This window comes from Trachemys scripta, chromosome 8, assembly GCF_013100865.1.
Source record: "Trachemys scripta elegans isolate TJP31775 chromosome 8, CAS_Tse_1.0, whole genome shotgun sequence".
Taxonomy (NCBI): Eukaryota; Metazoa; Chordata; order Testudines; family Emydidae; genus Trachemys; species Trachemys scripta.
Window position 1 is genome coordinate 102,196,840 of NC_048305.1, and position 27,092 is coordinate 102,223,931.

The following is a 27,092-nucleotide window of genomic DNA, read 5'->3' on the forward strand; positions in this document are numbered from 1 at the left end:
CTTGACGTGAAATGCTTCCCAGATAAACAGTCTCCCCTTCTACCGAGGAAAAATGATACTTCTTTATATCCAGGATTTTAATCGCAAGGGACTAAGTTGGGCTGCCACTTATCCTCTATGAAGATCCTGGTTTGGGTGGGCACTGGGATATATTTAAATCCTAGAGTATGTGTGTGCGCCAACAGCATTCAGAATGAGTTAGCTTTATTCAGTGAAACTGATATCCTTCTAGAATGTAAGTGTTTTCTATATCCACATCTTTGGGCCTGTTTTTATTACACACTTGAAATGTAAAGCACAATCCAGCTGGCTGAGATGGGCTCACGTGGGCCTGCCTTAGTTTTGTAGTATTGTACTTCTCGCTGAGTTCTGGAGGCAAGAAGCATCACTGACTGGCTTCATTCCTACTTGAGATATGGTCACACACTTCTGTGAAGCAGAAGCTTGCAGCATAGTGGCGGATTAGCCACTAGGCCCCTGGGGCCAGTGCCCAGGGGCCCTGGCCAATTGGGCACCCCCACGCCCTAACCCGCTCCACCCACCTGAGTTCAACACTGATGAGAGTTGAGGGTGTCTAGTACCTCCCGTGATGGGGAACTCACCTCTGATCTGATGGTCAAACTCCACTCATTGAAATATATCAAAGGAAGAAGGCCATGTGTTCAGTCTAGCCCTTTACAATTCCATAGGCAGTTTTTGCACACACAACCATCACCTACACATCCAAATTGGGTAGTGAGACTTACAGTCTCCTCTCCACCAATGCACGTAACTTTTCATTAATGTTAAATAAGAATTTTACACATGCATCAAGGGACGATTATACTTCTGTGCTAGGACACAATGATGTAACAAAGCATGTACATGTCCAGGTATTTAGGAAAGGATTCAGCATAAGGTGCCAGGGACAGGTATTGTTTGGAATAAATGCAGTTAGAAGAGTCAGAAAATGGCCTGGTGTTTACGTTGCTCTTCTGATCCTGGGAAAGCTGGGGAAAGGCTCGAGGACACACAGATCTTATTTAGTGCAATTTTCTCAACTATAGTTCTATGGTTCTGTAACTGAAGCGGCTCACCCGGCGGGCTGAGAGCCATGGGCTAAGCCAACTTGATTATACAATGAGCCCCACCTAGGGGGAATCAGGCAATCAGGTCACTGGCTGGTGGGTCTTGCCCACATGCTCAGGGTCCACCTGATTGCCACACTTGGGGTTGGGAAGGAATTTTTCCCCAGGTCAGATTGGCAGAGACCCTGGGGGCTTTCACCTTCCTCTGCAGCATGGGGCACGGGTCACTTGCTGGTTTACATTAGAGTAAGTGCTGGATTCTTTGTAACTTGAAGTCCTTAAATCATGAGTTGAGGACGTCAGTAACTCAGCAGAGGTTACGGGTCTATTACAGGAGTGGATGGGTGAAGTTCTGTGGCCTGCGATGTGCAGGAGGTCAGACTAGATCAGGGCAGGCAAACTTTTTGGCCTGAGGGTCGCATCAGGTTTTGGAAATTGTATGGAGGGCCGGTTAAGGGAGGGGGTCGTGGCCCGGCCCCCACCTTCTATCCGCCGCCCCCCCGGGACTACTGCCCCATCCAACCCCCCCATTCCCTGATGGCCCCCCCCAGGACCCCTGCCCCATCCACACACACCCCTCCCAGTCCCCTGACTGCCCCTGGACCCCTCACCCCTGACTGCCCCCCGCTGCCCAATCCAACCCCTCCTCTCATTCCTGACAGCCCCCCAGGGACTCCTGCCCCATCCACACACCCCCACTCCCTGTCTCCTGATGCCCCCAGAACCCTCACCCCTGACTACCCCCCGCTGCCCAATCCAACCCCTCCTCTCATTCCTGACAGCCCTCCAGAGACCCCCGTCCCATCCAACCATCCTTCCTCCCTGTCCCCTGACTGCCCCCGGAACCCCTGCCCCTGACTGCCCCCTGCTGCCCCATCCAACCCCTCCTCCTTCTTGACTGCCCCCCCCGGGACCCCTGTTCCCCTCCCGATTGCCCCGACCCCATCCACACCCCCGCCCCCTGACCACCACCCCAAACTCCCCTGCCCTGTATCCAACCCCCCTGCTCCCTGCCCCCTTACCGCACTGCCTGGAGCACTGGTGGCTGGCGGCACTACAGCCGGGCCACGCCGCCGGCACCGCCACCACACAGCACAGAGCACCGGGTCAGGCCGGCTCTGCAGCTGCGCTGCCCCAGGAGCTCACAGCCCCACCGCCCAGAGCACTGCGCCTGCGGTGGGGCAAGCTGAGGCTGTGGGGCAGGGGGAATAGCAGGGGGGGGCTGGGGGCTAGCCTCCCGGGCCAGGAGCTCAGGGGCCGGGCAGGAGGGTCCCGTGGGCTGGATGGGGCCCGCGGGCTGTAGTTTGCCCACCTCTGGACTAGATGATCACAATGGTCCCTTCTGGCCTTAAAGCCTATGAGTCTAATGTCCCATAAAGAGCAGAAGGTGGCTGCTGTAGAAAGAGGGAAGGCCGGGCTTAAGTGGTGACAATGCCCAGCTGGAGTAAGTGCCAGGGAGGACGCTCAGAGGAGGTAGGGGAAAGTTCTGGGAGAGACCCTGATTAAGCAGGGAAGAGACAGAGAGAGACCCAGAGGGGAACATAAGAGGCTGGGCCGGAAGGGAAAACTGCAAGACAGCTAAAGGAGTAGAGTTAACTGTTGAGTTCAGGGCCCTGGGCCAGAACCCAGAGTGGGACTGGGTTCCGTTCCCCCACTGGCCCCAAGGAAGGGGGTATACAAGCCCACTGCAAAGCTTATCAAGCCCACCCGGGGGGCCCCAGGCTAAGCCCTGAAGGCAAGCTGAGGAATAACCCCAGAGGTGGTGGAAGGATTTTGTCTGCATTAGGGTCATTTGGGGACTTTCAATTTGGACAGTTGTGACCCAAGAAGGGGTGGACTTAAAATGGTAACCTGGCCAGAGGGCCGAGTCACTGAAAGAGAAACCAGAGCAACCATTGGCAGGGAAGCAAGCGATCTGCTATGCCAGGGGTAGGCAACCTATGGCACGTGTGCCGAAGGCGGCACATAAGCTGATTTTCAGTGGCACTCACGCAGCCCGGGTCCTGGCCACCGGTCCGGGGGGCTCTGCATTTTAATTTAATTTTCAATGAAGCTTCTTAAACATTTCAAAAACCTTATTTACTTTACATACATCAATAATTTAGTTATATGTTATAGACTTATAGAAAGTGACCTTCTAAAAACGTTCAAATGTATTACTGGCACGTGAAACCTTAAATTAGAGTGAATAAATGAAGACTCGGCACACCACTTCTGAAAGGTTGCCGACCGCTGTGCTATGCCATGCCTGGCCTCAAGGGGACACCTAGTGGAGAGTGGATTCATTTACAGGTTTGCAAAAGCTTTTTCTGGAGGAGAATTTTCAAAAGCACCTAAAAGATTTAAGAGCACAAGTCCCATTGCCTTTCAGTGAGACTTGGGCTCTTAAATCTCTAAGTATCTTGAAAATCTCCTGGGTGTGGAAGTTAAGTTGTGTGGAAAGAAATCCAGTAAGGGCAAGTTTTTCAAAAACAAGACTCTTAAGTTAGTTTCCATGGTTCATATAAGGAAGCACTTCTAGCAAAGGTTGGAGATTTCTGGCTGCTGTCTTGTTTGACTTCTCAGTGTTACCTATCAAACATACCAGCTGCCTATGAAGATGGCAGTTGTTATACCAAGCACACTTCCACAAGCACTGTGGAATTGCCTTTAAATGCCTTAAAAAACCTAAGTCCCTAAGCTGACAGATGTTGCTGAATCATATCCTGCGTGGATTGAGAAAGCGTAGCCAACATTGAACAGTGGGTTACAGTGGTAAATATTGAATTCAGATCCTCCATGCTACTATCACTTGAGCTACAAGAGAATCTCCCTCATCGGGTAACAGTATAGGGCCTGGGACACTGAGTTAATTCTGTCCAACAGGGACAGTGATGCCAGTTTATTGCTACAATTTACTTTAAGAAAACCCTGTGAAATATAGAGGTCTGACTGGAAATCAGAGAGAAAATTTCACGTGAAAAGCCCTTCATCACCAAACAAACGTTTTCGGTGTTACATAAACAGAGGCAAGGCCGTGCACTGTTGGAAGAGAAATCTGAGCTAGGAGGCTTCCAAACTGTCCTGGCATTGTACTACAGTCCGATAGCTCAGCAGTGTGACTGCTAGAAACTAAGCCAAGTGCCAGTCATACTTTCAGTGCTAGACAATGGAGTTCTTTAGACTTGTTGGGAGTGACGTTACGCGGCTTTTCAGCAGCTAAGTGGTGCCATGAATGAGATGCCAAGACACCTGCTCAGATAACTGGCACTTGGATAAAGCATTTTCAACCAAACAAACATCTGCTAAAAAATACACGCACTACAAGGAGGATGCTTCCAAACTGACATCATCGGCTCCAGGGAACGACACCACAAGTGGTTTTCATTTGTCCGATGTTTCGTTTATTGCGGTAGGGGGGTTTTCCTCACAGGAAGAAAGCTGAACTCGCTTGCTTGCCTCTCCGAGCCAAGATAATGAGATGTTGTTTTTGTTCAAAAACACGTCACGAGCTGGGTATCTTTCGTTCTCGTCAAACAGCGTCGGTGAAGATTCCACCGTCCCCTCTCATCTCCTGTCTGATTACATTTTTTTCCTCAACGAATTCAAGCTTCAGAGTGCACACAGGTCCCTGGATGGTGCTGGTGTGAACCCTGAGTAGGATGACCAGATAGCAAGTAAAAACAAATGAGGAGCCCTTGTGGCACCTTAGAGACTAAGGCTGGGTCTACACTACCCGTCTGAATCGGCGGGTAGAAATCGACCTCTCGGGGATCGATTTATCGAGTCTTGTCAGGACGCGACAATCGATCCCTGAATCGACGCTCTTACTCCACCAGCGGAGGTGGGAGTAAGCGCCGTCGATGGGAAGCCGCAGAGGTTGATTTTGCCGCCGTCCCTACAGTAAGTCGGCTGCGATACGTCGAATTCAGCTACGCTATTCACATAGCTGAATTTGCGTATCTTAAATCGACCCCTCCCCTGTAGTGTAGATGTAGCCTAACAAATTTATTTGGGCCTAAGCTTTCGGGGGCTAGAACCCACTTCAGCTTATGCCCAAATAAATTTGTTAGTCTCTAAAGTGCCACAAGGACTCCTTGTTTTTTTGTTTGTTTGTTTGTTTGTTTGTTTGTTTTTGCTGTTACAGACTAACACGGCTACCACTGAAACCTGTCAGACAGCAAGTATGAAAAATTGGGATGGGGTGGGGGGTAATAGGCACCAATATAAGAAAAAGCTCCAAAGATCGGGATTGTCCCTATAAAACAGGACATCTGGTCACCCTAATCCAGAGTGGCATCAGTGAATGCTCCTGATACTCCCCTGAATCTTGGTAGCTTTGCATTGCCTTACCAACACAAAGCTTTCCCATGGCCAGCCATGGCAGGCCCACCCAGTACAAGAATATTATCTCATGACGCAGCCACCATAGTGGCTCCAACCGTCCTCCTCCACCCAGCACTCTGAAGCTGAGGGTGTGAGCAGGGGAAATAGGATGGGACTCATAGACTTTAAGGTCAGAAGGGATCATTATGATCATCTAGTCTGACCTCCTGAACAACGCAGGCCACAGAATCTCACCCACCCACTCCTGTATCAAACCCCTAACCTGTGCCTGAGTTATTGAAGTCCTCAAATCGTGGTTTAAAGACCTCAAGGTGCAGAGAATCCTCCAGCAAGTGACCCGTGCCCCACGCTGCAGAGGAAAGCGAAAAACCTCCAGTGATCCCTGACTGCTGTTGCTGGCCAGTGCAAGTTACAGCAGCTCTGTGGTGGTCAGCCTGATGCTCAGCCGGTCCTAGAATCAGGGGATTGGCTTAGAGCCACCTTTGCACCGCCTCCCTTCACCTGGCTCTGAGCTGTTCTTGGTTCCCCTTGGCAGGAGTTATGTGGATGTAAAACTGGTGGGAGTGAGAAGAGGATCAGTGCCAGTGACAAGGAAAAGCATTTTTTGCTTGCAAATAAGTGAAGCAGAGCCCTGTGAGTTGCTGATATATGGTGTGACACTAAGCCACGGGTACTGGTGTTAGCCAGCACCTCAGGTGTCTCCAACATACCCACTTCTTGAATGCGTCTGACCTGCTTCTGGTGAAAAGCCAAACAGCAAGTGTAAGGGACTGATCCTTGTAGGCTCTGAGTTCCTCTGGCACAGTGCTGAGCATTCTCAACTCCCAGTCAGGTCACTGAAGTCATTGGGAGTTGAGAGAGCTCCTGAAAGGCACTTTAGGAACTTACAGCATCAGGCCCTCAGTCAAAAACACCATCATAGGGTGCTATCCTGTACCAATCATGGCCAATATGGAGCTTTGCCATTGACATCAATGGAAGCAAGATCAGGGCCGTGTTACCTGAGCACGTTTAATGGTGTATGTTGTAAGCAAGTGTGAAGCAGCATACTACCCCTTTAAGGGCCAGGCTGTGGCTGGCAGCCTGGGGGTAATCAAGGAAGACCTTCCCTGCACTGGGACTGGGCTATTTAAACAGAAACAGGTAGCTGAGTAGGAGGAGAGGGGCGTAGAAGCTGCGAAGGCCGCAGAGGGTGGTGTTTTTTCTCTCAGGCTCCAGGAGACCAGCATAACCTGATTTTGAGACTTTGTTTTGTGGAGCTGAAGTTTGGGAATTCTGCACCAGGATCCCAATTAACTGCTTATTGTAATTGCTTCTGTCCTGAAACCTTATTAGAAGGGGACATGCTATTTTGTTAGTGTGAGTTAGCTCCTCCTTGTCCCGGGCTGTTAAAGCAAACTCATTACTATCCCAATGGTGGGAAATTAATGGAGGACCACATCAGGTTGCAAAGGGGCACATGGGGACACCACATAACTTTACAGAAGGGGTTCCCAATTTTTTTGCTGGCACTATCCAATTTTAATGAAGTATTTCCTGCCAGGACACCAGACAGCAAAGAGCAAAATCGCATCCTCCACACAGCGTGACCTCATCCACACTGTGTGTGCAACGTCATGCTGCATGGAGGGCGCCATTTTGCTCTACAAAATGGCACCCTCTCCACAGTGTGGCCTTATATGTACAGTGCATGCAAGGTCATGCTCTGCGGAGGATGCCATTTTGCTCTACAAAATGGCATCCTCCATGCATTGTGACCTCACAGGCACAGTACATGTGAGAGCAAAATGGCATCCTCCATTCACAAGGGATGGCCTCAACCCCATCTGCTCATAGTACGACCCCATTTGGGATGGCGACACCCCCCCCCCCCCAGTTTGGGAGCCTCCGCTTCACAGCAAGGTTATAAAATCTGATTTAATCACAATCACTAAAAATTAGTCTTCCATTGCCGATAGCTCTGACCATGACCTAAAATGTTTGCCAGCCACTCAACTTGTGTATTAAGCTCTATTCAGGTAGATTTGTATTTCTAATTAAAGAGGAGAATAAAGCCGGTATTTTTTTTTCTCAAGGACTTGGCAGACATGAATCTGCTTTCTCTTCCAGGAATTTTAATGAAGAATGGATTTTTTTTCATTCAGAAAGATGTTTGTGTGTTGTGTGACTGCACTGTGCAATTTAGCGAGTTTGTGTTAACACAGAAAGGGAGCCTGTGATGGATATCGTATTTAAAGTCAGTAAGCTTTAGGTATGATAAAATAGCCTTGGACTTTAAGGAAAAGGGAGTTTATATCAGGGGTTCCAAAACGGTGGTACATGCACCACTGTTGGTACATGAGCTTGAATGTTCCATCCATTCACCTCGCGACAATTTTTTAAGATGGTGATGGGTGAACGAATGAAGTTTGACAGCCGCTGGCTTAGACAACGTGCTGCTAGGCAGCGCACTGTGATCCCATGTTTCAAGAATGAGTTCTGAAGTAGAGTTGCCTGCAGACAGTTTGAAGTGTCATCTTCTTACACTTGTCTAGGATTTTTGAGAACTGTCTTGTTCTTTTCTGAGCCTCTCAGGTCCAGCGATAAAAAGATGTAGATGGGCTTCAGCAACATTTCTGGAGGGATTCACTTAATCCCTAATCTTAGCTCAGCAGATAGAATGTTTCACTGTGTAAGTCCTTTCCGCTATGGGCTGGAAAAGTGGATTTAGCATAACTCAGATGTCAGGGTCTTCTGACAGGTATCTGATTCCACCCTGCTGCCTGCTACATAATCTTAGTGGTCCCTGTCTCTCTTCTTCCAGCGTTGAAAGCGGCTCATCTTTCATCCCATGAGTTTAAAGACCTGGTACTTCAGCAAGGTACCTAACACAGAAATTGCTACATTGGATCAGATCTGTGATCCATCTAGTGCAGCGATATTCAGACCTCAGTGGTTCAGGAGCCAAATTAGCGATCAACATTACTCAAAAGAGTCTCAGGAGTGTGAATTTAACAGTATGACAGGGGAAATATTTAGGTATATATTATTCTCACAGCAAAATGACTGACCAAGTATTATTACAATTGGTTAATAATATAGTACTGACTGGTTAATAACTTAGACTGGTTAATAATTAAATCGACAGCTTTTTAATATCATGTGCTGCAAAGAGCCGCAGGAGACACATTAAGGAGTCACTTATGGCTCATCGACCGCAATCTGAGTATCACTGATCTAGTGTCTTGTCTCCAACAGTGGCAAGTGCCAGAAACATCTGGCCACTGTACGCAGATGTGGAGTTATCTGCCCTCAACCTAAACATGAAGTCAATGGGATTACTCATGTGCTTCAAATTAGTCACATGCTTCAGAAGTACCTTGCCAAATCAGGGCCCAAATCTGGAGTTTCTTTTGCAGATGGGAAGGTAAATTTATGCTCATGCAGATGTTTCTCTCTCAAGAGTATTAAAGCAAACATCTCACAAATGAGGAAACTGGGCAACAGACCTAGAGATGGTCGTGGGTCCACGAACACACACAGTGGTAGTTTGGAGAAATGGGCTTCCTCAACTCAGCATGCAATGGTGGAAAAAGCAGATAGCTGAGTTCCAAACCTGCCTTACATACCATTGACTTTCCAAAGGTAGCCTGGCTACCCCTACGTACTTGCAGTACAGTGCACAGTGCAGGGAAGTCAGTGGAGTTATATTGGTATAAAATCGGAGCGAAAGAGAGGAGAATCTTGCTTAGTATTTTTAGATTGTCCTTAGCACTTAGGGAGAAAAAAGGGTTAGTTGAATATTTGTCCTGCTCTCAGTTCTCTAAGTTTCAAGATCATAATCATTAAAACAAAATAATGGCACTTTGGTCACCATTTCTAGTTCCTCAGAAATGCCTAACCTACTATCAAAACGCCATGAAATTAGAGATGAAACAGAACCAAACTCGCAATCCAAAACTTTAACTTTGGATCTGGGGGACCTCACTTTGGCAGATTGGGCCATTGTAAGTGTGAGTTATATGACTTATAAAACACAGAGATCTATGTGCCATGCATGGCATTGTCCAGCATCAGAAAAATTCTGCTATCTAATATGACATCATCCACACTAACACTGAAAGTTAGTGCTCTGAGAGCTCATAGGGAGAGGAAGTAGTGATTGCATAACCCGACAATAAATTCACCATTCTTCTTTATTAAAGTAATACATGTGAGTATTAAAAACTCATGTTAAAAGGAAAGAAGTTGTATATTCTCTGTGGCTACTAATTTTTGTCAAGCCATAACAGAGCAAAATGGGTAGAATAAAGTTTGAGAGGATTATTCTTGTTTAATAAAATGTAAAACTAGAATCTTCAACTTTAAACAACAACGTTCTCCAATCCTCCATGTTCACAGAGAGCTCTGAGTGAAATAGATTTCCATCTCATGGAAAATTCTCATATTTCAGCATTTGTTTGTGTATCAAATCAGGACAAAAACCTGGAATATCAGCATTGTTCATGAAATAAAATGTTCTGAAAAAATTTCAGAAATTATGAAATACTTCAGTTTGTCAGCTCAACTTTGAACTGTTTCCCCCTAAGGTGGTGCGTTGCCTTATGGGAGCTGTAGTTTGGCTCTGATGCTGCCAAGCTCCCACTATGGACTGGGCTCCCTGGCCGGATTATATCTCCCATGATGCACTGCAGTCATGTGACTACCATGATCCATCACACCACTCAGAGAAACTTCCTTGCATCATCAATGTTCTCTAGCCAGGGAGCCCAGCCCATAGAAGAGAATGGGGGCATGAGACCTTTGAACTACAACTCCCATGAGGCAATACAACACTACAGGGAGATGCAGTTTAATGTTGAACCAAACATTTCAGGTCAGTTCAAGAAACCAAAATATTTCATTTCAGGTCAAATTGGAGAAATATTTCATTTTGGTTTCCCCCACAGAAAATCAAAACAATTTGGCAAAGTTGAAATTTTCCGGCAGAAAATCTTGATGTTGTGGAAACTTGTGTTTTCTGTCAAAGTGTCACAGGTGAAAAACTCCAGGACATCTGTAACAATCGAAGTGGTGTGCTTGTCCTGCCTGGATGCTGCGGGTAGGATTTGGAGAGCCTGAGATGGGGTTCCGCACCCCCTTTGCATGCTCTGGTATGGCCTCTTGTTCTCAGCAAGGTTTCGGGGGTGGTAGCAGGACATTGGAAAAGCAGGACGACCATGTGGCCCCAACACCTCCATCACACATCACACAGAGCTGATATCCTGAGGCAGTAGTATCTGACATGTACAGTCTCCACTAAACTTCAAAATTATACTCGGAGCCAGATCTTCATTTGCACTAAGGCCACAGTCCTGCACAGGTGCCAACCTTCCTTTTTCAGGGTGGGTGCTCCACCCTCACTCTGACCCAAGACCCCCTCTCCACCTCTTCCCCCAGGGCCCCACCCTTGCTCCATCTCTTCCTGCCCATGCCCCGCCCTTTCCCTCCAGCACCTCCTGCCTGCCACCAAACAGCTGATAGGTGGAGCCCGCTGAACAGCTGATTGGCTGGGCCTGCCAAGCAGCTGATCGGCGGGTGGCTGGTGGGTGCTGAGCACCCACTATTTTTTTTCCATGGGTGCTCCAGCCCCGGAGTCACTCACGGAGTATGCAGCTCTGGCAGTGTAAGAGGGCCTTAAGAGGGGTGTGTATTTCAATAACAACTTCCAGAGCAGTGTACAGGGGCCTTATGTGAGAATTCAGGCCTAGGAGCACAGAAGTCCTAAGAAATCACTAAATACTGTGTAGGCCTTATTCTCATTTACACCACAACTAGCGGCGGGGGAAAATTTTGTGACCAAAACTTTTTTCAGCAAAAAATGCAATTTGAGCATTTCACAAGTTCATGTTGGTTTTGCCAAAGTGGCGGGGGGCGGGAATCCAACAATCTCAGAATGTTTTGATTTGACATTCTTGTGCCCATCTACTTGGCCTGATGCTACTTTAACACAGTTGTCAGCTAATTTTTAATCGCAGAATCTTTATGGTGAACCCAGAGCACAGCAGGAGGAAAAATTGGGAAAATCCCGATGCCTCTGTGGCATGCGGGCAGAAGATGAAGGACATGTGTAAGTGAGCAAAGAATTCTTGACTTGACAAACACTCCCCAACTGGAATTTATGAGAATCCAGATACAATAAAATGATATTAGCTAGAATTTGGCTGCACACTGTGCATAGCAATTGAATGATGGCACAGAGACGAAGCTGCCACATCACACATTCCTTGCTTTTACCACAGCTTCTCTACTGAGGAAATGAAATCTTTCATCTTGTCGGTTAATCTATAAAATAAAGAAACTGAGAGGAAAATCACTAGACTTGGAAGGACAAGGGAGAATATGGCAGCTTTGCAAGTCAGGAGTTTCCTTCACCCAAACTAAAAAGAAGAGATGCATATAGCAAATTGGCAAGCTGTGTTTTAAAAGGTTCTCTGTGCATCTTAGGGAATATAAATACTTCAGTAAAATAAGGGAAAACCGGTCTTGGGTTTTGGTTGTGTTGAAGCTTAAAGTGTGTTTATGTCCAGAACAATGTGTAAAAGTGCTGAACATACCTGCTTCCTTTCATAAATTAATTGCAATTGCACTGACATAGGCTGGGGTGAATTTTGCTGTCTGCGTCTCTGAGTCATATTTTCTCACTTACGTGCAAAACCAGGACAAAAATCCTGGCTCCATTGAAATCAGTTGAGGTTTTGCCATTGTCTTTAACAGGGCTAGGATTTCACCTGCGGTTTCTATTACTGTTAACCCTGAGGAATCCAAAGCAACACTGGGAAAGTGAGTGGTAGTCTACTCCGCCCTGATGTTTCCTCAACACACCTGTCATCTAATTTCTAACTGCAGAATCTTTTCCAGTGGTGGCAATGTGGCAGGCAGAAAGAACCTAACTGGATTTTCAGGCCTCGGGTTGAGTTTGTAGCACCAGAAGTTAGAAAAGAAGCAAAGCAAACAAATTAGATCTGGAACGATTGAGAGAGGTTATATATGGAACGCCAGGATGTTACTTTTACAGACCCACTTTTCTGTCTACAGCTGCACTAGATGTTTAGTACGGCCTGATGATGATTTAAAACTCAAAGGCAAAGAGCCCAGAGAATAGGAGCAAGAACTGCGGCAGCACAGCAATGAAGCAGATTAATCTCAACCTGAAACATCAGCATGGCAATTTTTGATCAACCCTTGTACAAAATTGGGAGCAGTAAAGCTACCAAGAGCAAAATGTGGCACTGGGACCTCTGTCTTTGTCTGGACCAAGAGTTTTACAGAACTAAAAAAACTAATTCTTCACAGAAGAATCAATGTTTCTTATATCCTAGGAGCTAAACTTCAAAGAGAATGTAATCATAGGCTTCCACCTTCTGTCACCTTGATTTCATGATTCCTCAGGCCTTGGGTTACAGAATCATTGTGTAAGGTCAGGTCATGCTCTTGGTGTGGAAAACTCATCCATGGTCCAAGAAGATCCATGAGTTTCAATGTTCAGAATTTCCTGCAGATCATCCCACAGGGAGAGGCAGGTTTGGGAAAGGTAAGCCCTTCAAATCTGGAGGTGTGTCAAGATTCTCATGGAAATCCCATGAGACATGTGTGGCGCGTTTGTGTGTAGGTGTGGAATTTTCTGACGGTTCTTAAGGAAAATACCTCACGGTCTCAGAAAATCAAAACTTATCCTTGTTTTCTTCCCTGTCTCTAAAAATAACCTTGACAAATTGCCTGGTTAATAATGACGAAAGAAAGAAAAAAAATCTGCAAGTGGGGTTACCTACTACAGACATGGCTCCGCTAATGCTAGTGAACGAAGCTAAGAACGGAGAGAAACCAGAATAATAGGAAAAGAACCAGTCCAACAGTCAGTGAATCTAATGGCAGACTCACTCCACTTGTAATCTAAATGCAGCCCAGTTCTTTTTAAAAATAAATTGTTTATAAAATCAGAAAATAAAGAAATGTACAAACCCTTCATGTAGGGCCAAAGCCTATTGAAATCAGCAGGAAAACTCCCATTGATTGACATGAGGGTTACCATGGTTTGACAAAATAGCTTACAAATGTTCATATAATATAGCAGGATTAATTTTTCATATTCTGTTAGACTATATTTTTTGTTTACATTTCTGGTTAAATATGTTTGGGATAATAACCAGATTTTGGGGGAAAAAACATGATCTCTAGAATTTATTAAATCAATTTCAAAATATGTTCACTCTTATGCTATTAAAACTTGCTGAACTAGCTTTTTGTTATTGTTGTTGTGTCCAATTTTTAGGGATTTTTTTTTTTTTTGCTTGAATGGTCTCCTGATTATATTTCCATTTCTAAGTGAGAGCCATGACAAATAATTGAGTTTATGGCCATTTTTCCTAGAGATATATTTCCACCTCAGATTCACAGTATTTTATTTTCTAGCATTGTCATTCCTGGGGGCCATTTTCCAGTGGTATTTGAAGGGGCATATGTCACAGATCTAACTGTGCAAAGCAGACACTGATCTACTAGGTCTTTGTGAGATGATTACTGATACAAAAGTAATGGAACAAATATCAACCAAATGTAATATACCAGCTCTCACAACTCAGCTGGTCCCAATACACCAGACACTAAAAATGAGAGTGGTTAGGTTTATGACCCTCTTTAGGTTACAAAATTTTGTAATTGCGCCACTATTTATTTATCCTCTTGCTGAAGAATGTTCCAAAATATCAAGTTTACAACCCATGGGTTGTGTAACAGTGGTGGAAGGAATTACGATTGAGAGTTTCAAAGCTACCAAAGGGATTTGGTTGCCCCATTAATTTTAACAGGGATAGGTCATCCAACTCTCTGAAAAGGGTTTCCAGAATTTCAGCCTACAAAGTTTCCTCTCTACCAGCTCCAATCATCTAGGAATTCAGAACATTATGAGCTCTTGACATAAGGGGAAAGGTGACAAAATCTAGAAATGCAGGGTTCTGATGTCTCAGTGCACCTTCAAGAAACCATTCATAGATTCCAAGGTGAAAAGGGACCATTGTGATCATCTAGTTTGACCTGCATAACACAGGCCCAAGAATTTCCCCATGCATGACCTGCACTTCCAATTCTTCTTCTTATAGAAATGAGCCTATATGGTAGTTTGTTTGGTGTATATTGGCCAGGTGTCGCATTAAGAGATTATTGTGGTGACCTTTTTGCAGATTGTTCAGAATACTGGAAGTATTTTGGGAGATGTGGAAATAACCATCAATAGAAAAGTTCCACAAAAATGTCATTTAACTCAGCAATGGGGCAAAGCTCAGTTTTAATGTATATGCATATGCTCTCTCTCTTAGGTGCTTAGTTGCATGGCTCCTCACAATGTTTAATGTACTCATCCTCACAACAGCCCTGGGAGGTAGAGCAGTGTTATTATCCCCATTTCACAGATGGGGACCTGAGGCACAAGAGAGACTATGATCCCACAGGAAGTCTGTGGTGCAGCAGGAAACTGAATCCAGGTCTCTCTAATCTTAGGCTCATACCCTCACCACTGTATCTGACAACCTCAGACCTCATTGGGTACATTTGCATCACTTCTTGGCATCCTGCCTTCACCCTGCTTGAGTCCAACTTCTCTGTCTAGCCCTTTGCATCACACGTATCTCTGTGGCATTTTCTTAATATAACTGTGCTTACTATGCTTGGTGACTATATAGACACACTGGTATGTTGTTATTTTATCCCTGTTACTATCACAGTAAGATGAGCATAAATACTCAAAGTGGCACATTGAGGATTTAGGGACTGATCCATAGCCCATTAGAGAGAAAAGGTTGGTGCAGTCATATCTTTTATTGGAGCCACTTTGTAACTCTTCTCAGTCTGCTTTGGAGCAATTTTGTATCTCTTGTGAACTTTGTCAGCTTCCTGTTCACCCCTTTTTCCAGATTATTTATGAATATGTTAAACAGCAGTGGTCACTCACAGTACAGATCCTTGGGGGATACCACTGTTTACCTTTCTCCATTGTGAAGACTGACCATTTTTTCCTCCCCTTGGTTTCCTATCTTGTAACCAGTTACTGATCCATGAGAGGAACTTCCCTCTTATCCCATGACTGCTTACTTTGCTTAAGAGCCTTTGACGAGGGAAGGCTGTCTGAAAGTCCAAGTACACTGAATCAACTGGATCACCCTTGTTCCACATGCTTATTGACATCCTCAAAGAATTCTTATAGATTAGTGAGGCATGATTTTTCTTTACAAAAGCTGTGTTGACTCTTCCCCAACATATTGTGTTCATCTATGTGTCTGATAATTCTGTTCTTTACTATAGTTTAAATCAGTTTGCCTGATCATGAATTTGGCCTTATCGTCCTGTAATTGCCAGGATCGCCTTTAGAATCTTTTTTTAAAAATTGGAGTTATATTAGCTGTTCTCCTGTCATCCAGTACAGAGGCTGGTTTAAGCGGAGGGTTACATACCATATTTAGTAGTTCTGCCATTTTGTACTTGAAATGTTGTTAGACACGTTACCTCCTACCCTTCTGGGGGTAGCTTTGCTTTAACAATGAGTAGAGGGATCCCTATCTATCGCTTACAACCTTCCATGAGTTTGGGGAACTTAATAAATGTTTTTGAAGAGCTTTGAGATTCTTCAATGAAAGACCCCACAGAAGTGCAAAATATTGTTACTAATGTTCTCAACATGAGTCATGCAGCAGAATCTCATTGGGACAAGCTCTGATGCCCTTATACTAAGTAATACTTTACTCCACGGAAGTGCTACTCAGTGCGAGTAAAGGTGTCAGAATTTGGCTCATTGAAATCTTGAAATGACGCGAAATATCAGAATTTTAGAATTCAAAACAAACCTAGAGAATTTAGTGAGAGCAGCCCCTTGGTTGGGTGTAGAAGCATTATTGAGCTTTGAAGAGTCTTGTTATGGTTGCCGTTGAATGACAAAAAGTTACTGTGCCTTTATTAATAAGTCTTCTGTGAGCAACGATGGATGCCTAGTAGCAGTTAGGATCCAGATGAGTGACATTGGAAAAACTTTTAGGGGCAATGTGAGATAGTGGAAAGTGACTTTGACTGTTCTGAGTGCTGTCTTAATAGATTTAAGAACAAATTAGCTACTAATAGTAGTAGATATGAATCTTTTTTGGACTAGAACAAAATGTTCCATAATGAAACATGTGGTTTCACTTTGAAGCACATTCTGTAAATTGTCACCAGTGAAGTTAAGAATTTTTTGTTACTCACTAGTTTCACTCAGGAGGCAAAATTTTTAACCGGGTTTTAACTGTTTCTGTCAGAAAAGGCATAGCTTCAGTGTAATATGAATAGTTTTACAGGCCACATTGATTATGCATTTTGTGCCACTTTTTTCTAGCTGTACCCCTTTGGACCACTCCTGCAGTAGGTGAAGATTCGATCTCGCCCCTATTGAACCTTCACTCAAATCTCAAATCTAATGTGAACTTTTCTTTAAGTTAGGAAAAGTTTCCCTTTGGTTTTGTATTATTTTTGTACCTCTTTTTGGGTACCTTAGCATTCCCAAGAGAGAGAGGCTATTGTATTGTGTATACCGTGACAGACCCAGACCAGTGAGGTACAGGAGTCTGGTAGAGGGCAAATATATTGGTCACTGGATGAGTAGTTTTCTGTTCCCTGAGTGACCAGAGCAGGGGCTGCACTAGAGTAATCAGGAACCTGCTAGAACCAGTTAAGGCAGGCAGGCTAATTAGGACACCTGGAGCCAATTAAGAAGAAGCTTCTAGAATCAATTAAGGCAGGCTAATCAGGGCACCTGGGTTTTAAAAAGGAGCTCACCCCAGTTTGTGGTGGGAGTGTGAGGAGCTGGGAGCAAGAGGTGCAAGGAGCTGAGAGTGAGAGGATGTGCTGCTCGAGGACTGAGGAGCACAAGCGTTATCAGACACCAGGAGGAAGGTCCTGTGGTGAGAATAAGGAAGGTGTTTGGAGGAGGCCATGGGGAAGTAGCCCAGGGAGTTGTAGCTGTCATGCAGCTGTTACAGGAGGCACTATAGACAGCTGCAGTCCACAGGGCCCTGGGCTGGAACATGGAGTAGAGGGCGGGCCCGGGTTCCCCCCAAACCTCCCAATTGACCTGGACTGTGGGTTCTCCCAGAGGGGAAGTCTCTGGGCTGTTCCCCAACCCACCTGGTGAATCTCTGAGGCAAGAAAATCCGCCAATAAGCGCAGGACCCACCAAGATAGAGGAGGAACTTTGTCATAATACATACACATTATATGTGTATAATACAATAATAAGAATGATTGAAACTCTAGCACAACACAAAATAAAAACACACACAACAACAACCCACATTTCTCATAGCAGTTCCAGCCAAAGTGTACATATGCAAGAGGTGGAAGTAGTTCAGATGGCGGTGGTGAAGGGACTCAGTTGACCTGGGTTCAAATCCTGGCACTAGGATAGACTTCTTGGGCAAGTCACCTAATCTCTCTATGCTGTATGCATAAAATGAGGATAATAATAATTAATAATACTTGAACCTGGGTCTTCCACATCCCAGTTTACAGTCCTTGCTCAAACATAATAAGGTTCCCCCATTGCTAGCCCAAATTTGGCTGCCCAAATATAATTACCGTAACAGTCAAGAAAATGATTGTTTGCTACAAAATGTGTTTTCTTCTAAAAGTGAAAGAAAGAAGGGAAATATCTTTCCACCCTATATACAGCTTGACCTCAACAAAGGTAACCGCTTGTTAACAATAATGTGATTTCCCTCAGTAAGAACTCATTTGGGCCATATAAGCCACAGACCACAGTAGGAGGTGATGCAAAATCTCACTACCTCAATAGGAGGACCAGTGCATGGGGGGAGTGTGTAAGGTGCAAGAAGAGGTGGAGTTATACTCCAGTTGCTTCCCTCCCCTCTTTAGGTCATATTATTCAAAGATTCATAGATCCCCAGGCCAGAAGGGACCATTGTGATCATCTAGTCTGACCTCCTGAATACCACAGGCCACAGAACTTTCCCCAAATAATTCCTAGAGCATATCTTCTAGGAAAACATCCAATCTTGATTTTAAAATTGTCAGTGAGGGAGAATCCATCATAGCTCTTGGTAAGTTGTTCCAATGGTTAATTACTCTCACTGTTAAAAATTTGCATATTATTTCCAGTCTGAATTTAGGGCTCAAAAAAGAACTAGATAAATTCATAGAGGACAGGTCCATCAATGGCTGTTAGCCAGGATGGGCAGGAATGGTGTCCCTAGCCTTGGTTTACCAGAAGCTGGGAATGGGCAACTTGATGGATGATGACCTGTTCTGTTCATTCTCTCTGGGGCACCTGGCACTAGCCACTGTCGGAAGACAGGATACTGGGCTAGATGGACCTTTGGTCTGACCCAGTATGGCCGTTCTTATGGTCTTATGTCTAGCTTCAACTTCCAGTCATTGGATCACGCTATACCTTTTTCTGCTAGATTGAAGACTTATTATTATAGGTATCTTATATCATCAGGCATAGGAAATACCACAGTTGTGCCTGGCCACTGCATAGAGGTAAAAGCTAGACCTGAGAGGAAAAAGGTTTTCCCATCCTTGAAAAAATTTTATTTCCCTTTTTTTCCTGTCCCAAACAGGAATGAAAAGTCAAAATCTTGACTTTTTCTGTAAAATGAAAACCTGGGAGGTGGAGGGGAAGGTTCTCAGGTCAGTTGAACTATTTAATTTAGATCATTTAAAAATCTTTTGTTTTGATTTTGACCTTTTTAATTTAATTTTGTACTCTAATTGACTTTAAGTTTTTTAACCAAAAAGATGTTTTGAGCCAAAAATCTTTTCCTTTCTAAAACATTGAAACAAAATGCTTAGATGATTTCAAAACTTCTTTCCAAAAATTCTTCAAGTTGAAAAATGTATCGAAACTGACACTTTCCCATGAAAAGTTTCTGTTTTGACAAATTGGTGTTTTCTGAGGGGAAAAAACGTTTCATCAAAAAATTCCCAACCTGCTGTAGGAAAAGCCCTTCACCTCCTCATGTACCTTCACAGTGGCTGGTATAGTTCTTTCTATCACGCTTTTGTTAGGATGGTCACCCATTCACATATTACATTTATATGTGTTTTGCAGCTCAAGGACAAAGAACACAAGCCCTTCTTCAGGGGGGTCCTCAGGAACAGCTGCATCTGCTGTCCGTATTTTTGAGCATGTACCAGTATCTTCTCCCTCTTCGATGCCTCTTCAGTCAGATGAAGAAGACAGCCTTCCACCGCACCTCCTGCTACCAGATAGCATCAGCCAGCTGGAAGAGTTTGGCCGTCAGAAGAAATGGCATAAGAAGCAGCACAAACACCATCGCCAAAGGCAGTTCAATGACCTGTGGGTTCGAATAGAGGACAGGTGAGTCATTGTTATTACCCCAGCATCTTTTGCCTCCTCATTGTCTCAAGACTTGACTGTTGACCCCCACTGATTGGCTGATGTAACAAACCATGAGTCATGAGGGGACTCTGGGGGTAAGGAGTGGGGGCTGGGATGTGTGATGATATATTTCAGGCATAGAAGGGGGAATATGGGAGTTGGGATGAAGGCTAAGCTGGTATAGGTACATTGGATCAAAACTGGAAAGGAAAAGAGAGAGGTTGGCATGATGAGGTTTAAAATACAGGTTTATACAGGCCAGCTAACACACCAAAGGAAATGAAACAAACATTATTTGGAACTGGCTACTTATCTATCAATATAGCTGTCCACCTTAGGGTTATATACTGGTACCCATCACAGTAATATCTGACTGCCTTCCATCTAAAATTGATAGCAATAGCATGAAGTCTCTGGTACTTCTCCTGTGTTGGGGTGAAAACTGTGCTTGGGGTATTTCTCTTTATTTGTGTATTTTGTAGGTTTTTTCAAACTATTTTATGTTGTGATTGGTTGATTTACTGATGATACAGGTTTTATTTCCTATTTTGGGTGGGTGTATGGACAGGTGAGGGTGTCACTGTTCTGAATGTGACCTGTGCTGTGGTGGAAAGGCTCTTTGGAAGAGGGTGGTTTTGCAGTGTCTCTTAAAGATGGTCAGAGTCTGGATTCTCCTGGTCTCATCTGGAAGTTTGTTCCACAGATGGAGCTGCTTTGTCCCCAGCTCTCATGCACTCAGTCCTGGCCTTTGTGATCTGAGTTATCCCAGAGGAGGGCAACCTCTTTGTTTTCCATTTGAAGGATACCAAGTCCTCCAGTGTCCCAGCATTCCATAGGACCGCCTGTCCCAGCTCAACATCATGTGGGACAAAAGGATGTGTTAAAGGCTCAGATGTGATGGAGCATGGGTGTTAGACACATTTCCTGAATTATCTATAAATTCAGGCTAAAGGGCAGGATACCTGCTATGCTCTGTGGCTATGAGTTCAAACAGCTGGATGGAATTGGCTGTTCATTTTTTTTTATTTATAACAAGTATTGCTTCCAAAAATGGTTTTGAAAAGGATGGTTCCCCAGTTTAGTGTTGCAACGATGCCTTTTATTACCCCTACAGGATCTCATCTGAATCTAAACCTTTTATTCCTTTCCATTCGATGAAGACTGAGGAGATGGTAAAATGTCGGTTTTCTGGCTCGCAGAGCCTATGATGAACAAGACTTTGCATGACATTTGCTTTGCGGCAGTGTTTCTAAGGAGGCATATGTGGAGTTGGGTGGGAGACCAAAGACCCAAAATGAAGAAGGGGGAAAAAATCTGCTTTAGTGCTTTCAGATGTTTTTTTTATTATTATTATTTTTATTTTTTGGTGCTGTTACAATTCTAAAGCAACTTCCGTTTAAAAAAAAAAATTACGAACTGTTAATCCAAAATCAGAGGCTCATGGGAAGCTTTGGTTTCCCAATAAAATGGATGTGGTATTGAAATTTACAAAACAGCTGCTGCATATTGTGCTTTTGGCAGTTCCGTTTCATCAGCATCAACTGCACGTTGGGGCTAGCGCTGTGCATTGTACAGGGTGTTATTTTTTTAATGGTTCCATTCCCATTGGCCATAGTAGAACACAAGACTGTGTAAGTTATTAGAGTCTGCAGTATGATTATTATTATAACTGAACGGGTGCAATAGAATAATTCTGGGGCCAACTTCTTAACTGAAGATAAATTAAATGGGCTAGATCCACAGTTGAGCTATGCTGATTTTACACCATCTTGGGCTCTGGCCCAGTATACCAAGAATGTTCTTCCAGTTCATGGCTGTTTCCTCACGTCCTTATTATCAGGTTCAGTTATACACTGGAAACTTAGCAAGAGGAAAAAGTGTACAAAGCTGGGATAAGTTGGGGCAGGGGGGGGGGGAACCTGTGTCATTTTTATTTCAGGTGAAAACCATGTAAAACTCAGTAGGTTTCCATCCAAAGCCTTCAAACGTCAATATTTTCAGTTGAGTTTCAAAGCCAAATGTGTGAGTGGGGGAGCATGCATGCAAATTTAAACCAGATTAAAGGTTCTTGTTTGAACCCCACTGAACTATGAAATCACTATGCTCTTTTCCAAAGCTTTATTGACCATGGATTAGAGGACTTTATGAGCCATGAATTGCAGGGCTTTTATGGACTGTGGATTAAAAGTCCATCTCCTACACGTCCATGGAAATCTTAGGGTGTTTTTTTAAGCTTCCAATACAGAAACAAAGGAAATGAACAAATGAGAACAATGTTAAAGGAACATCAAAGGTCTGAATTCAACCTATAAAAGCCAGGAAATCCATAATTAATGGTTCCACTAAGGCCTTAACTCATACAGTATTTCTAGTCTGCTCTGGGTTGTAGCCACCATCTGAAATAGTCTAATAAAGATGATTCATCATTTAACATCATACATTATTATTATTTATTTTAGAGATTGTCTCTCTCGTTTTGTTCTATCCTGAGAGCTGGGACCAGCTGTCACACACAAACTGATATTCTCTAGATTTGTATAACATCAGGGTGTTCTGGTAGAAGGTTTCTAGATCTGGAATTCACCTACCCCTGCTGCTCTGAGAAAGCCAAGATTTGTTACAAAGCCAAGCTATTTCATATGTGGGGATTAAAAATATATAATTTTATTTCCACCAAAAAAATTTCAAATGTAACAATTTCATTAAAAAATTTGTCATGGCTAATTTTGATTATTTTTTTAAACAAAAAAAAACTTTAACAAAATTAAAATTTCCCTTTCTAATGGCAATGTTGGTTGTCAAAAATGAAATGAAAATTGTAACCAAATGGTTTCATTTCAATTTTCAGAAATCTTCATTTTGTTTTAAATTTGTTTCTTTGCATGAAACATTTTGATTTCCACAAAACTACATTTTTTGATGAAAAAATGTTGAGCAGTTCAGCTACCTTAGCAGGGTTTGCGGGGGGGAGGCACAGGGGTGAGTGTCGGGGAGGCGAGGGCATGGATGCACTGAGAGGGTCACAGCTTCAGTCGGATGAGGAGAGTTTTACTGTTTCTGTTGACACTGTCAACTTAGTTTCCTCTTCTAATATAGATAGTTAATTACTGATTATATGTTTGGGGCAATAAATTGAAAGAATAAATAAATGTACATGGCACTATACCATAGGCATTTGAGTGACAAACAGACCAGGTCCTTGCCCTTAAGGGTTTAGACTCTAAAACCATAAGCAAAAAATACTACAAGACAGTAGAGAATATATACACCATCGTTGTTGACATTGTCATTTGAGTGCTTTATAGAATAGAAAGTCTTTAGAAGTTCCTTACAGGTAAAGAGGTGGGGAGGTTGGTGAATGAAGGACTATTTCAGGAGCGGAGATCATTTGGAAGAAGGCAGAGAGTCTGGAGGAAGTGAAAGGGACAAATGAGATGGTGAGAAGGAAGGACTGGGTAGAACAGAACGAGACTGAGGGGCAAATCAGTGATTAACAGCCTCGCTGAGCCTCGAGCAAGAGCTGTTAATGGGGTGGAGTTGTGGAATGCATTGAAGATGAGTAGAAGTTTCAGCTTCATGCAGAATGAAAAATGGGAGCAAATGTAGAAAATTTCAAGGAGCGGGGAGGAGACTTGGTCAGAGAAGAAGGAAAGGACTAAGTGTTTCTAATGTAGCCATGGAACTGCAGGTCTGTCATTGGCTGAAAATGAAATAAAATCCCACTGTAAATGGGAATGGCATTTCCTTGATAGCCCGTTGGTGAATGTTCAACCCCAGACGAATGCAGTAACATTACAAACATCCATTCCTTTTCGAAGTGACAGCTATTTCAGCCTACAAACTTTAAGCCAGTGATGAATGAAGAGTGACAATGTGCAATAAACTACCCTAATCATGCCTATATATAGTGAACCTTATCAGTTGGGCTGGAATTTAAGCCAGTTAGTCTGTTATCCTTTCCTTCAAGACAATGTTGTGATGGAAAACAGAATGCTGTCAATTTGTACAAACTTTTAATTCTGCTTAACTGCATCTGAAAGGTAAATTTCAGTAAATGAATCCAAATTGTTTCCTTTTCACAACACACAGTGCTGAAATATAGTACTTAATTTCATTAAAGAGAAGCTTGCTTTTCTTTTTAGGAGACCAAGACACTTTTGAAGTCTAACAGGTAAATTGTGGTCAGATGACTTTCTTCCATATGGTGGCTTTGAGCTTGACATTTCCGTCATTGGGGTTTTGTTTGTTTAAAATAGTCCATCAGTCTCTCTGTTTAGTGTAGTGAATGCTAAAGGGAAGCATAGCTATTGATGGACACTATGGGCTCCATTCTCTGTTCCAGCCAATCTATGCTCAACACAGGAAATAGAGAGGGGGTAATGGTGGCTCTATGATTTGTGTTCCCGCTGTTGTCAGATTGGCTGGAGCCCTGTCTAGATCCCAGCATTAGTTAGAGAGTAGCCTAGGGACTTCTCTAACTTGTGACCAGTTACCTGTGACTCCAACGAGCTGTTCCAGCAGCCAGGAACAGAGAGGCTTGAGCCAGGCCTGTCAGGAACCCAACACAGGCAGTCAGGACAAGGGTCAGAGCAGGGACAAACCTGAGGCAGGGAGTAGCAGAGGAGTGCATAGTCAGGTTCCAGGCCAGGGCCGATACCAAGGGTCAGATTTCAGGATGTGAGTCACAAAGTGCAGTACAAATCAAGCCGAGGCCAAAGCCAGGAGGTCAGAAGCAAGGAATGGTTGTGGCAGCTACAGGGAATCCACACTGTGGCCTAGACACTTCCTGGAATCCCCGTTGGTTTATATAGGGTGGGGAGCCAATCAGGAGCCATGGGGCTGGTGTCTGTCAGAGCCCTTGAGGCAGGACTTCCCCTAGTCTGTGTCCACAGCGGGTCATGGGCAGTGGATCACAAGCTGGTTATAGCATGGAGATGCCAGCTTCCAGGTGCTAGACCCACAGGGCCCTATGATGCCTCCCTTTCCGGTCCATGCCTCCTTCAGGCTCTCTACACTAAGGAACTGCACAATGGGAATATAAAGCTGCTACCTTGACACTGCACCACCTGTAAATTCCCTCTTTGCCACCAGAGAATTCCCTCAGTAATGTCCCCTAGTTGATATCCCCTTTGCACCTCCAGAGCATCATAAAGGGGCAACAAAACTATCTGATCCTATATCTCACTGCCGTATGTAACCTAAGTAAGTTACTGCAACTTGTGTCCACTTCCTGATTAATTATTAAATACTACCCCATCCACTATTTCCTTCTTCCTTCTCCCCAGCAATTTTTATCTTTTCAGATAACTTTGTGATATCACCGTGATGTGTCCTTGAGTGCCCCCAAACAAGAAGGGATATTCTTGGTTTCCTTCTGACTTGTTAGATAACATGCTCTAATTATTGCTCTTCAGCAAATACTCAAGTGACTACAAAATGCAGCCAGTTATTAACCAGTTCAATGTAAACATCAGCTTCCAAATGTCTCCGGAGTGACTTGGAGATACTTACACTTGTTCCTAAGGAGTTCTTTTTTTTTTGTTTATGAAATGAAATAGGAAGTTCCTCGCCAAATCTTGCTTGCTGTTCTCTCTTGAGTAGTCCCATTGAAATAGTTATGTGGGATGGTATTGCTTCCTTGATTTAAAAGTAAGGAAGTGAGACTTTAAGCATGTGCATACCTCCATTACGCATAGTCCCAAGCGCACATGTGCTTAAAGCTGTGCATTTGGTTTATTGGATTGGGCCCTGATTTAACTTTGCAAAACACAGACTGCTAGGAATCATGTTTACTCTGAGTAGTCCCACTGACTTCAGCAGAATGACTCGCAATTAGATCTGGTCGGGAATTTTTCAGTGACTTGTTTTATTGTTGAAAAATGCTGATTGGTCTAAACTGAAATTCACGAAACAGAATCAGGTTTGATGAAATGCCCAAGTCAAGGGAAAAACAACATCAAGGAAAACAGTTTCAGAACTTTTACAATGAAAAATGTTTCTTTTCCAGTTCAAAATGACTTTTGGATTAGAAATTTAAGCTAATGAGACTGAAAAAGGTTAAAACCAAAGAAACAAAAAGAAAGAAATTAATAGTCAGAGAGTTAAAGGCCAGAAGGGACCCAGAGCATGTAGTCTGACCTCCAGCACCCGCACACTAAACCCAACAACCAAAATTAGACCAAAGTATTACAGTCCAGAAGAGACTAACCTATCAAGTGTCACAAGCAGACAATAGGAGACACTGATATACACAGTGACTAAGGCCCCACTGTAACTTAATTGATTGAGTGAGATATACCCAGATGATCCTGGCAAGTGATCCATACCCCACATGGCAGAAGAAGGTGAAAAACCTGCAAAGTCACTGCCAGTCTGACCTGGGGAAAAAAAGTTTCCCGACCACACATGGCGATCAGTTAGACCGTGAGCATGTGAGCAAGAACCAGCCAGTCAAGCACCCGAGAGAGAGAATACTCTGTGCCACCTCAGAACACTGGCCATCCAATCCCCATCCAATGTCCCATCTCCCTTCATGGCCATTCCTGAAGCTACTCATGTAAGAGACCAAATAAGAGAGAGAGAGAGAGAGAGAAGAAGAAGAAGAAGAAGAAGAATACTTGGGAGTATCCCTTCCTGACCCTTGCAGGAGACTGCCTGAAGCCCTGAAGCATGAGATTTTTAGATACATAAGACATAAACTAGAAGGGACCCCCAGGGCTGCCCCCTCCCATCACAAACAACCCTGTCATACAATGGCACTCATAAATTTGTTCAGCTCTCTCTTAAAACTAATTAACTTGTTTGCCCCCACAACTTTTATTGGACAAGGAAAAAAATGTTTTGAAATAATCTAAACAAAACATTTCAATTGATCCAAACTAAAAAAAAAAAAATCAGTTTTTCAGTTCATGAATAAGGCTAAGATTTAGTCATAGGTATTTTTAGTAAAAGTCATGGACAGGTCACAGGCAGTAAACAAAAATTCATGGCCCGTGACCTGACCATGACTTGTACTATATACCCCTGATTAAATCTTGGGTGCTCTGGAGGGGGGCTCTGGAGGTGCCGTGGGTGCTCTGGATGGGGGGCTCCAGGGCGCCACGGGTGCTTTGGGGCAGGAGGCAGCCCAGGGGCACAGCCCGGGATCGCTGCTGGTGCTGGCAGGCGGGGGGGCACACGGCCTGGGACCACCACTAATGCTCCAGGGGGTGGGGGTGGCAGTGTGTGGCCCAGGACCGTTGCTGCTGCTGGCGGGGACGGCGGCGTATGTCCTGGGACCACCGCTGGTGCTCCGGGCGGTG

General features: G+C 44.1%; 1 protein-coding gene across 2 annotated transcripts in view; it reads left to right on the plus strand.

Moving 5' to 3' along the window:
- TRABD2B (TraB domain containing 2B) overlaps positions 1–27,092 on the plus strand; it is a 391,553-nt gene that overhangs the window by 344,683 nt on the left and 19,778 nt on the right. For both annotated transcript variants that reach the window (XM_034780337.1, XM_034780336.1), the window contains one exon: positions 19,501–19,770. In XM_034780337.1, the coding sequence (XP_034636228.1) occupies positions 19,501–19,770 (270 nt within the window). The remainder of the gene's footprint in view (positions 1–19,500; positions 19,771–27,092) is intronic.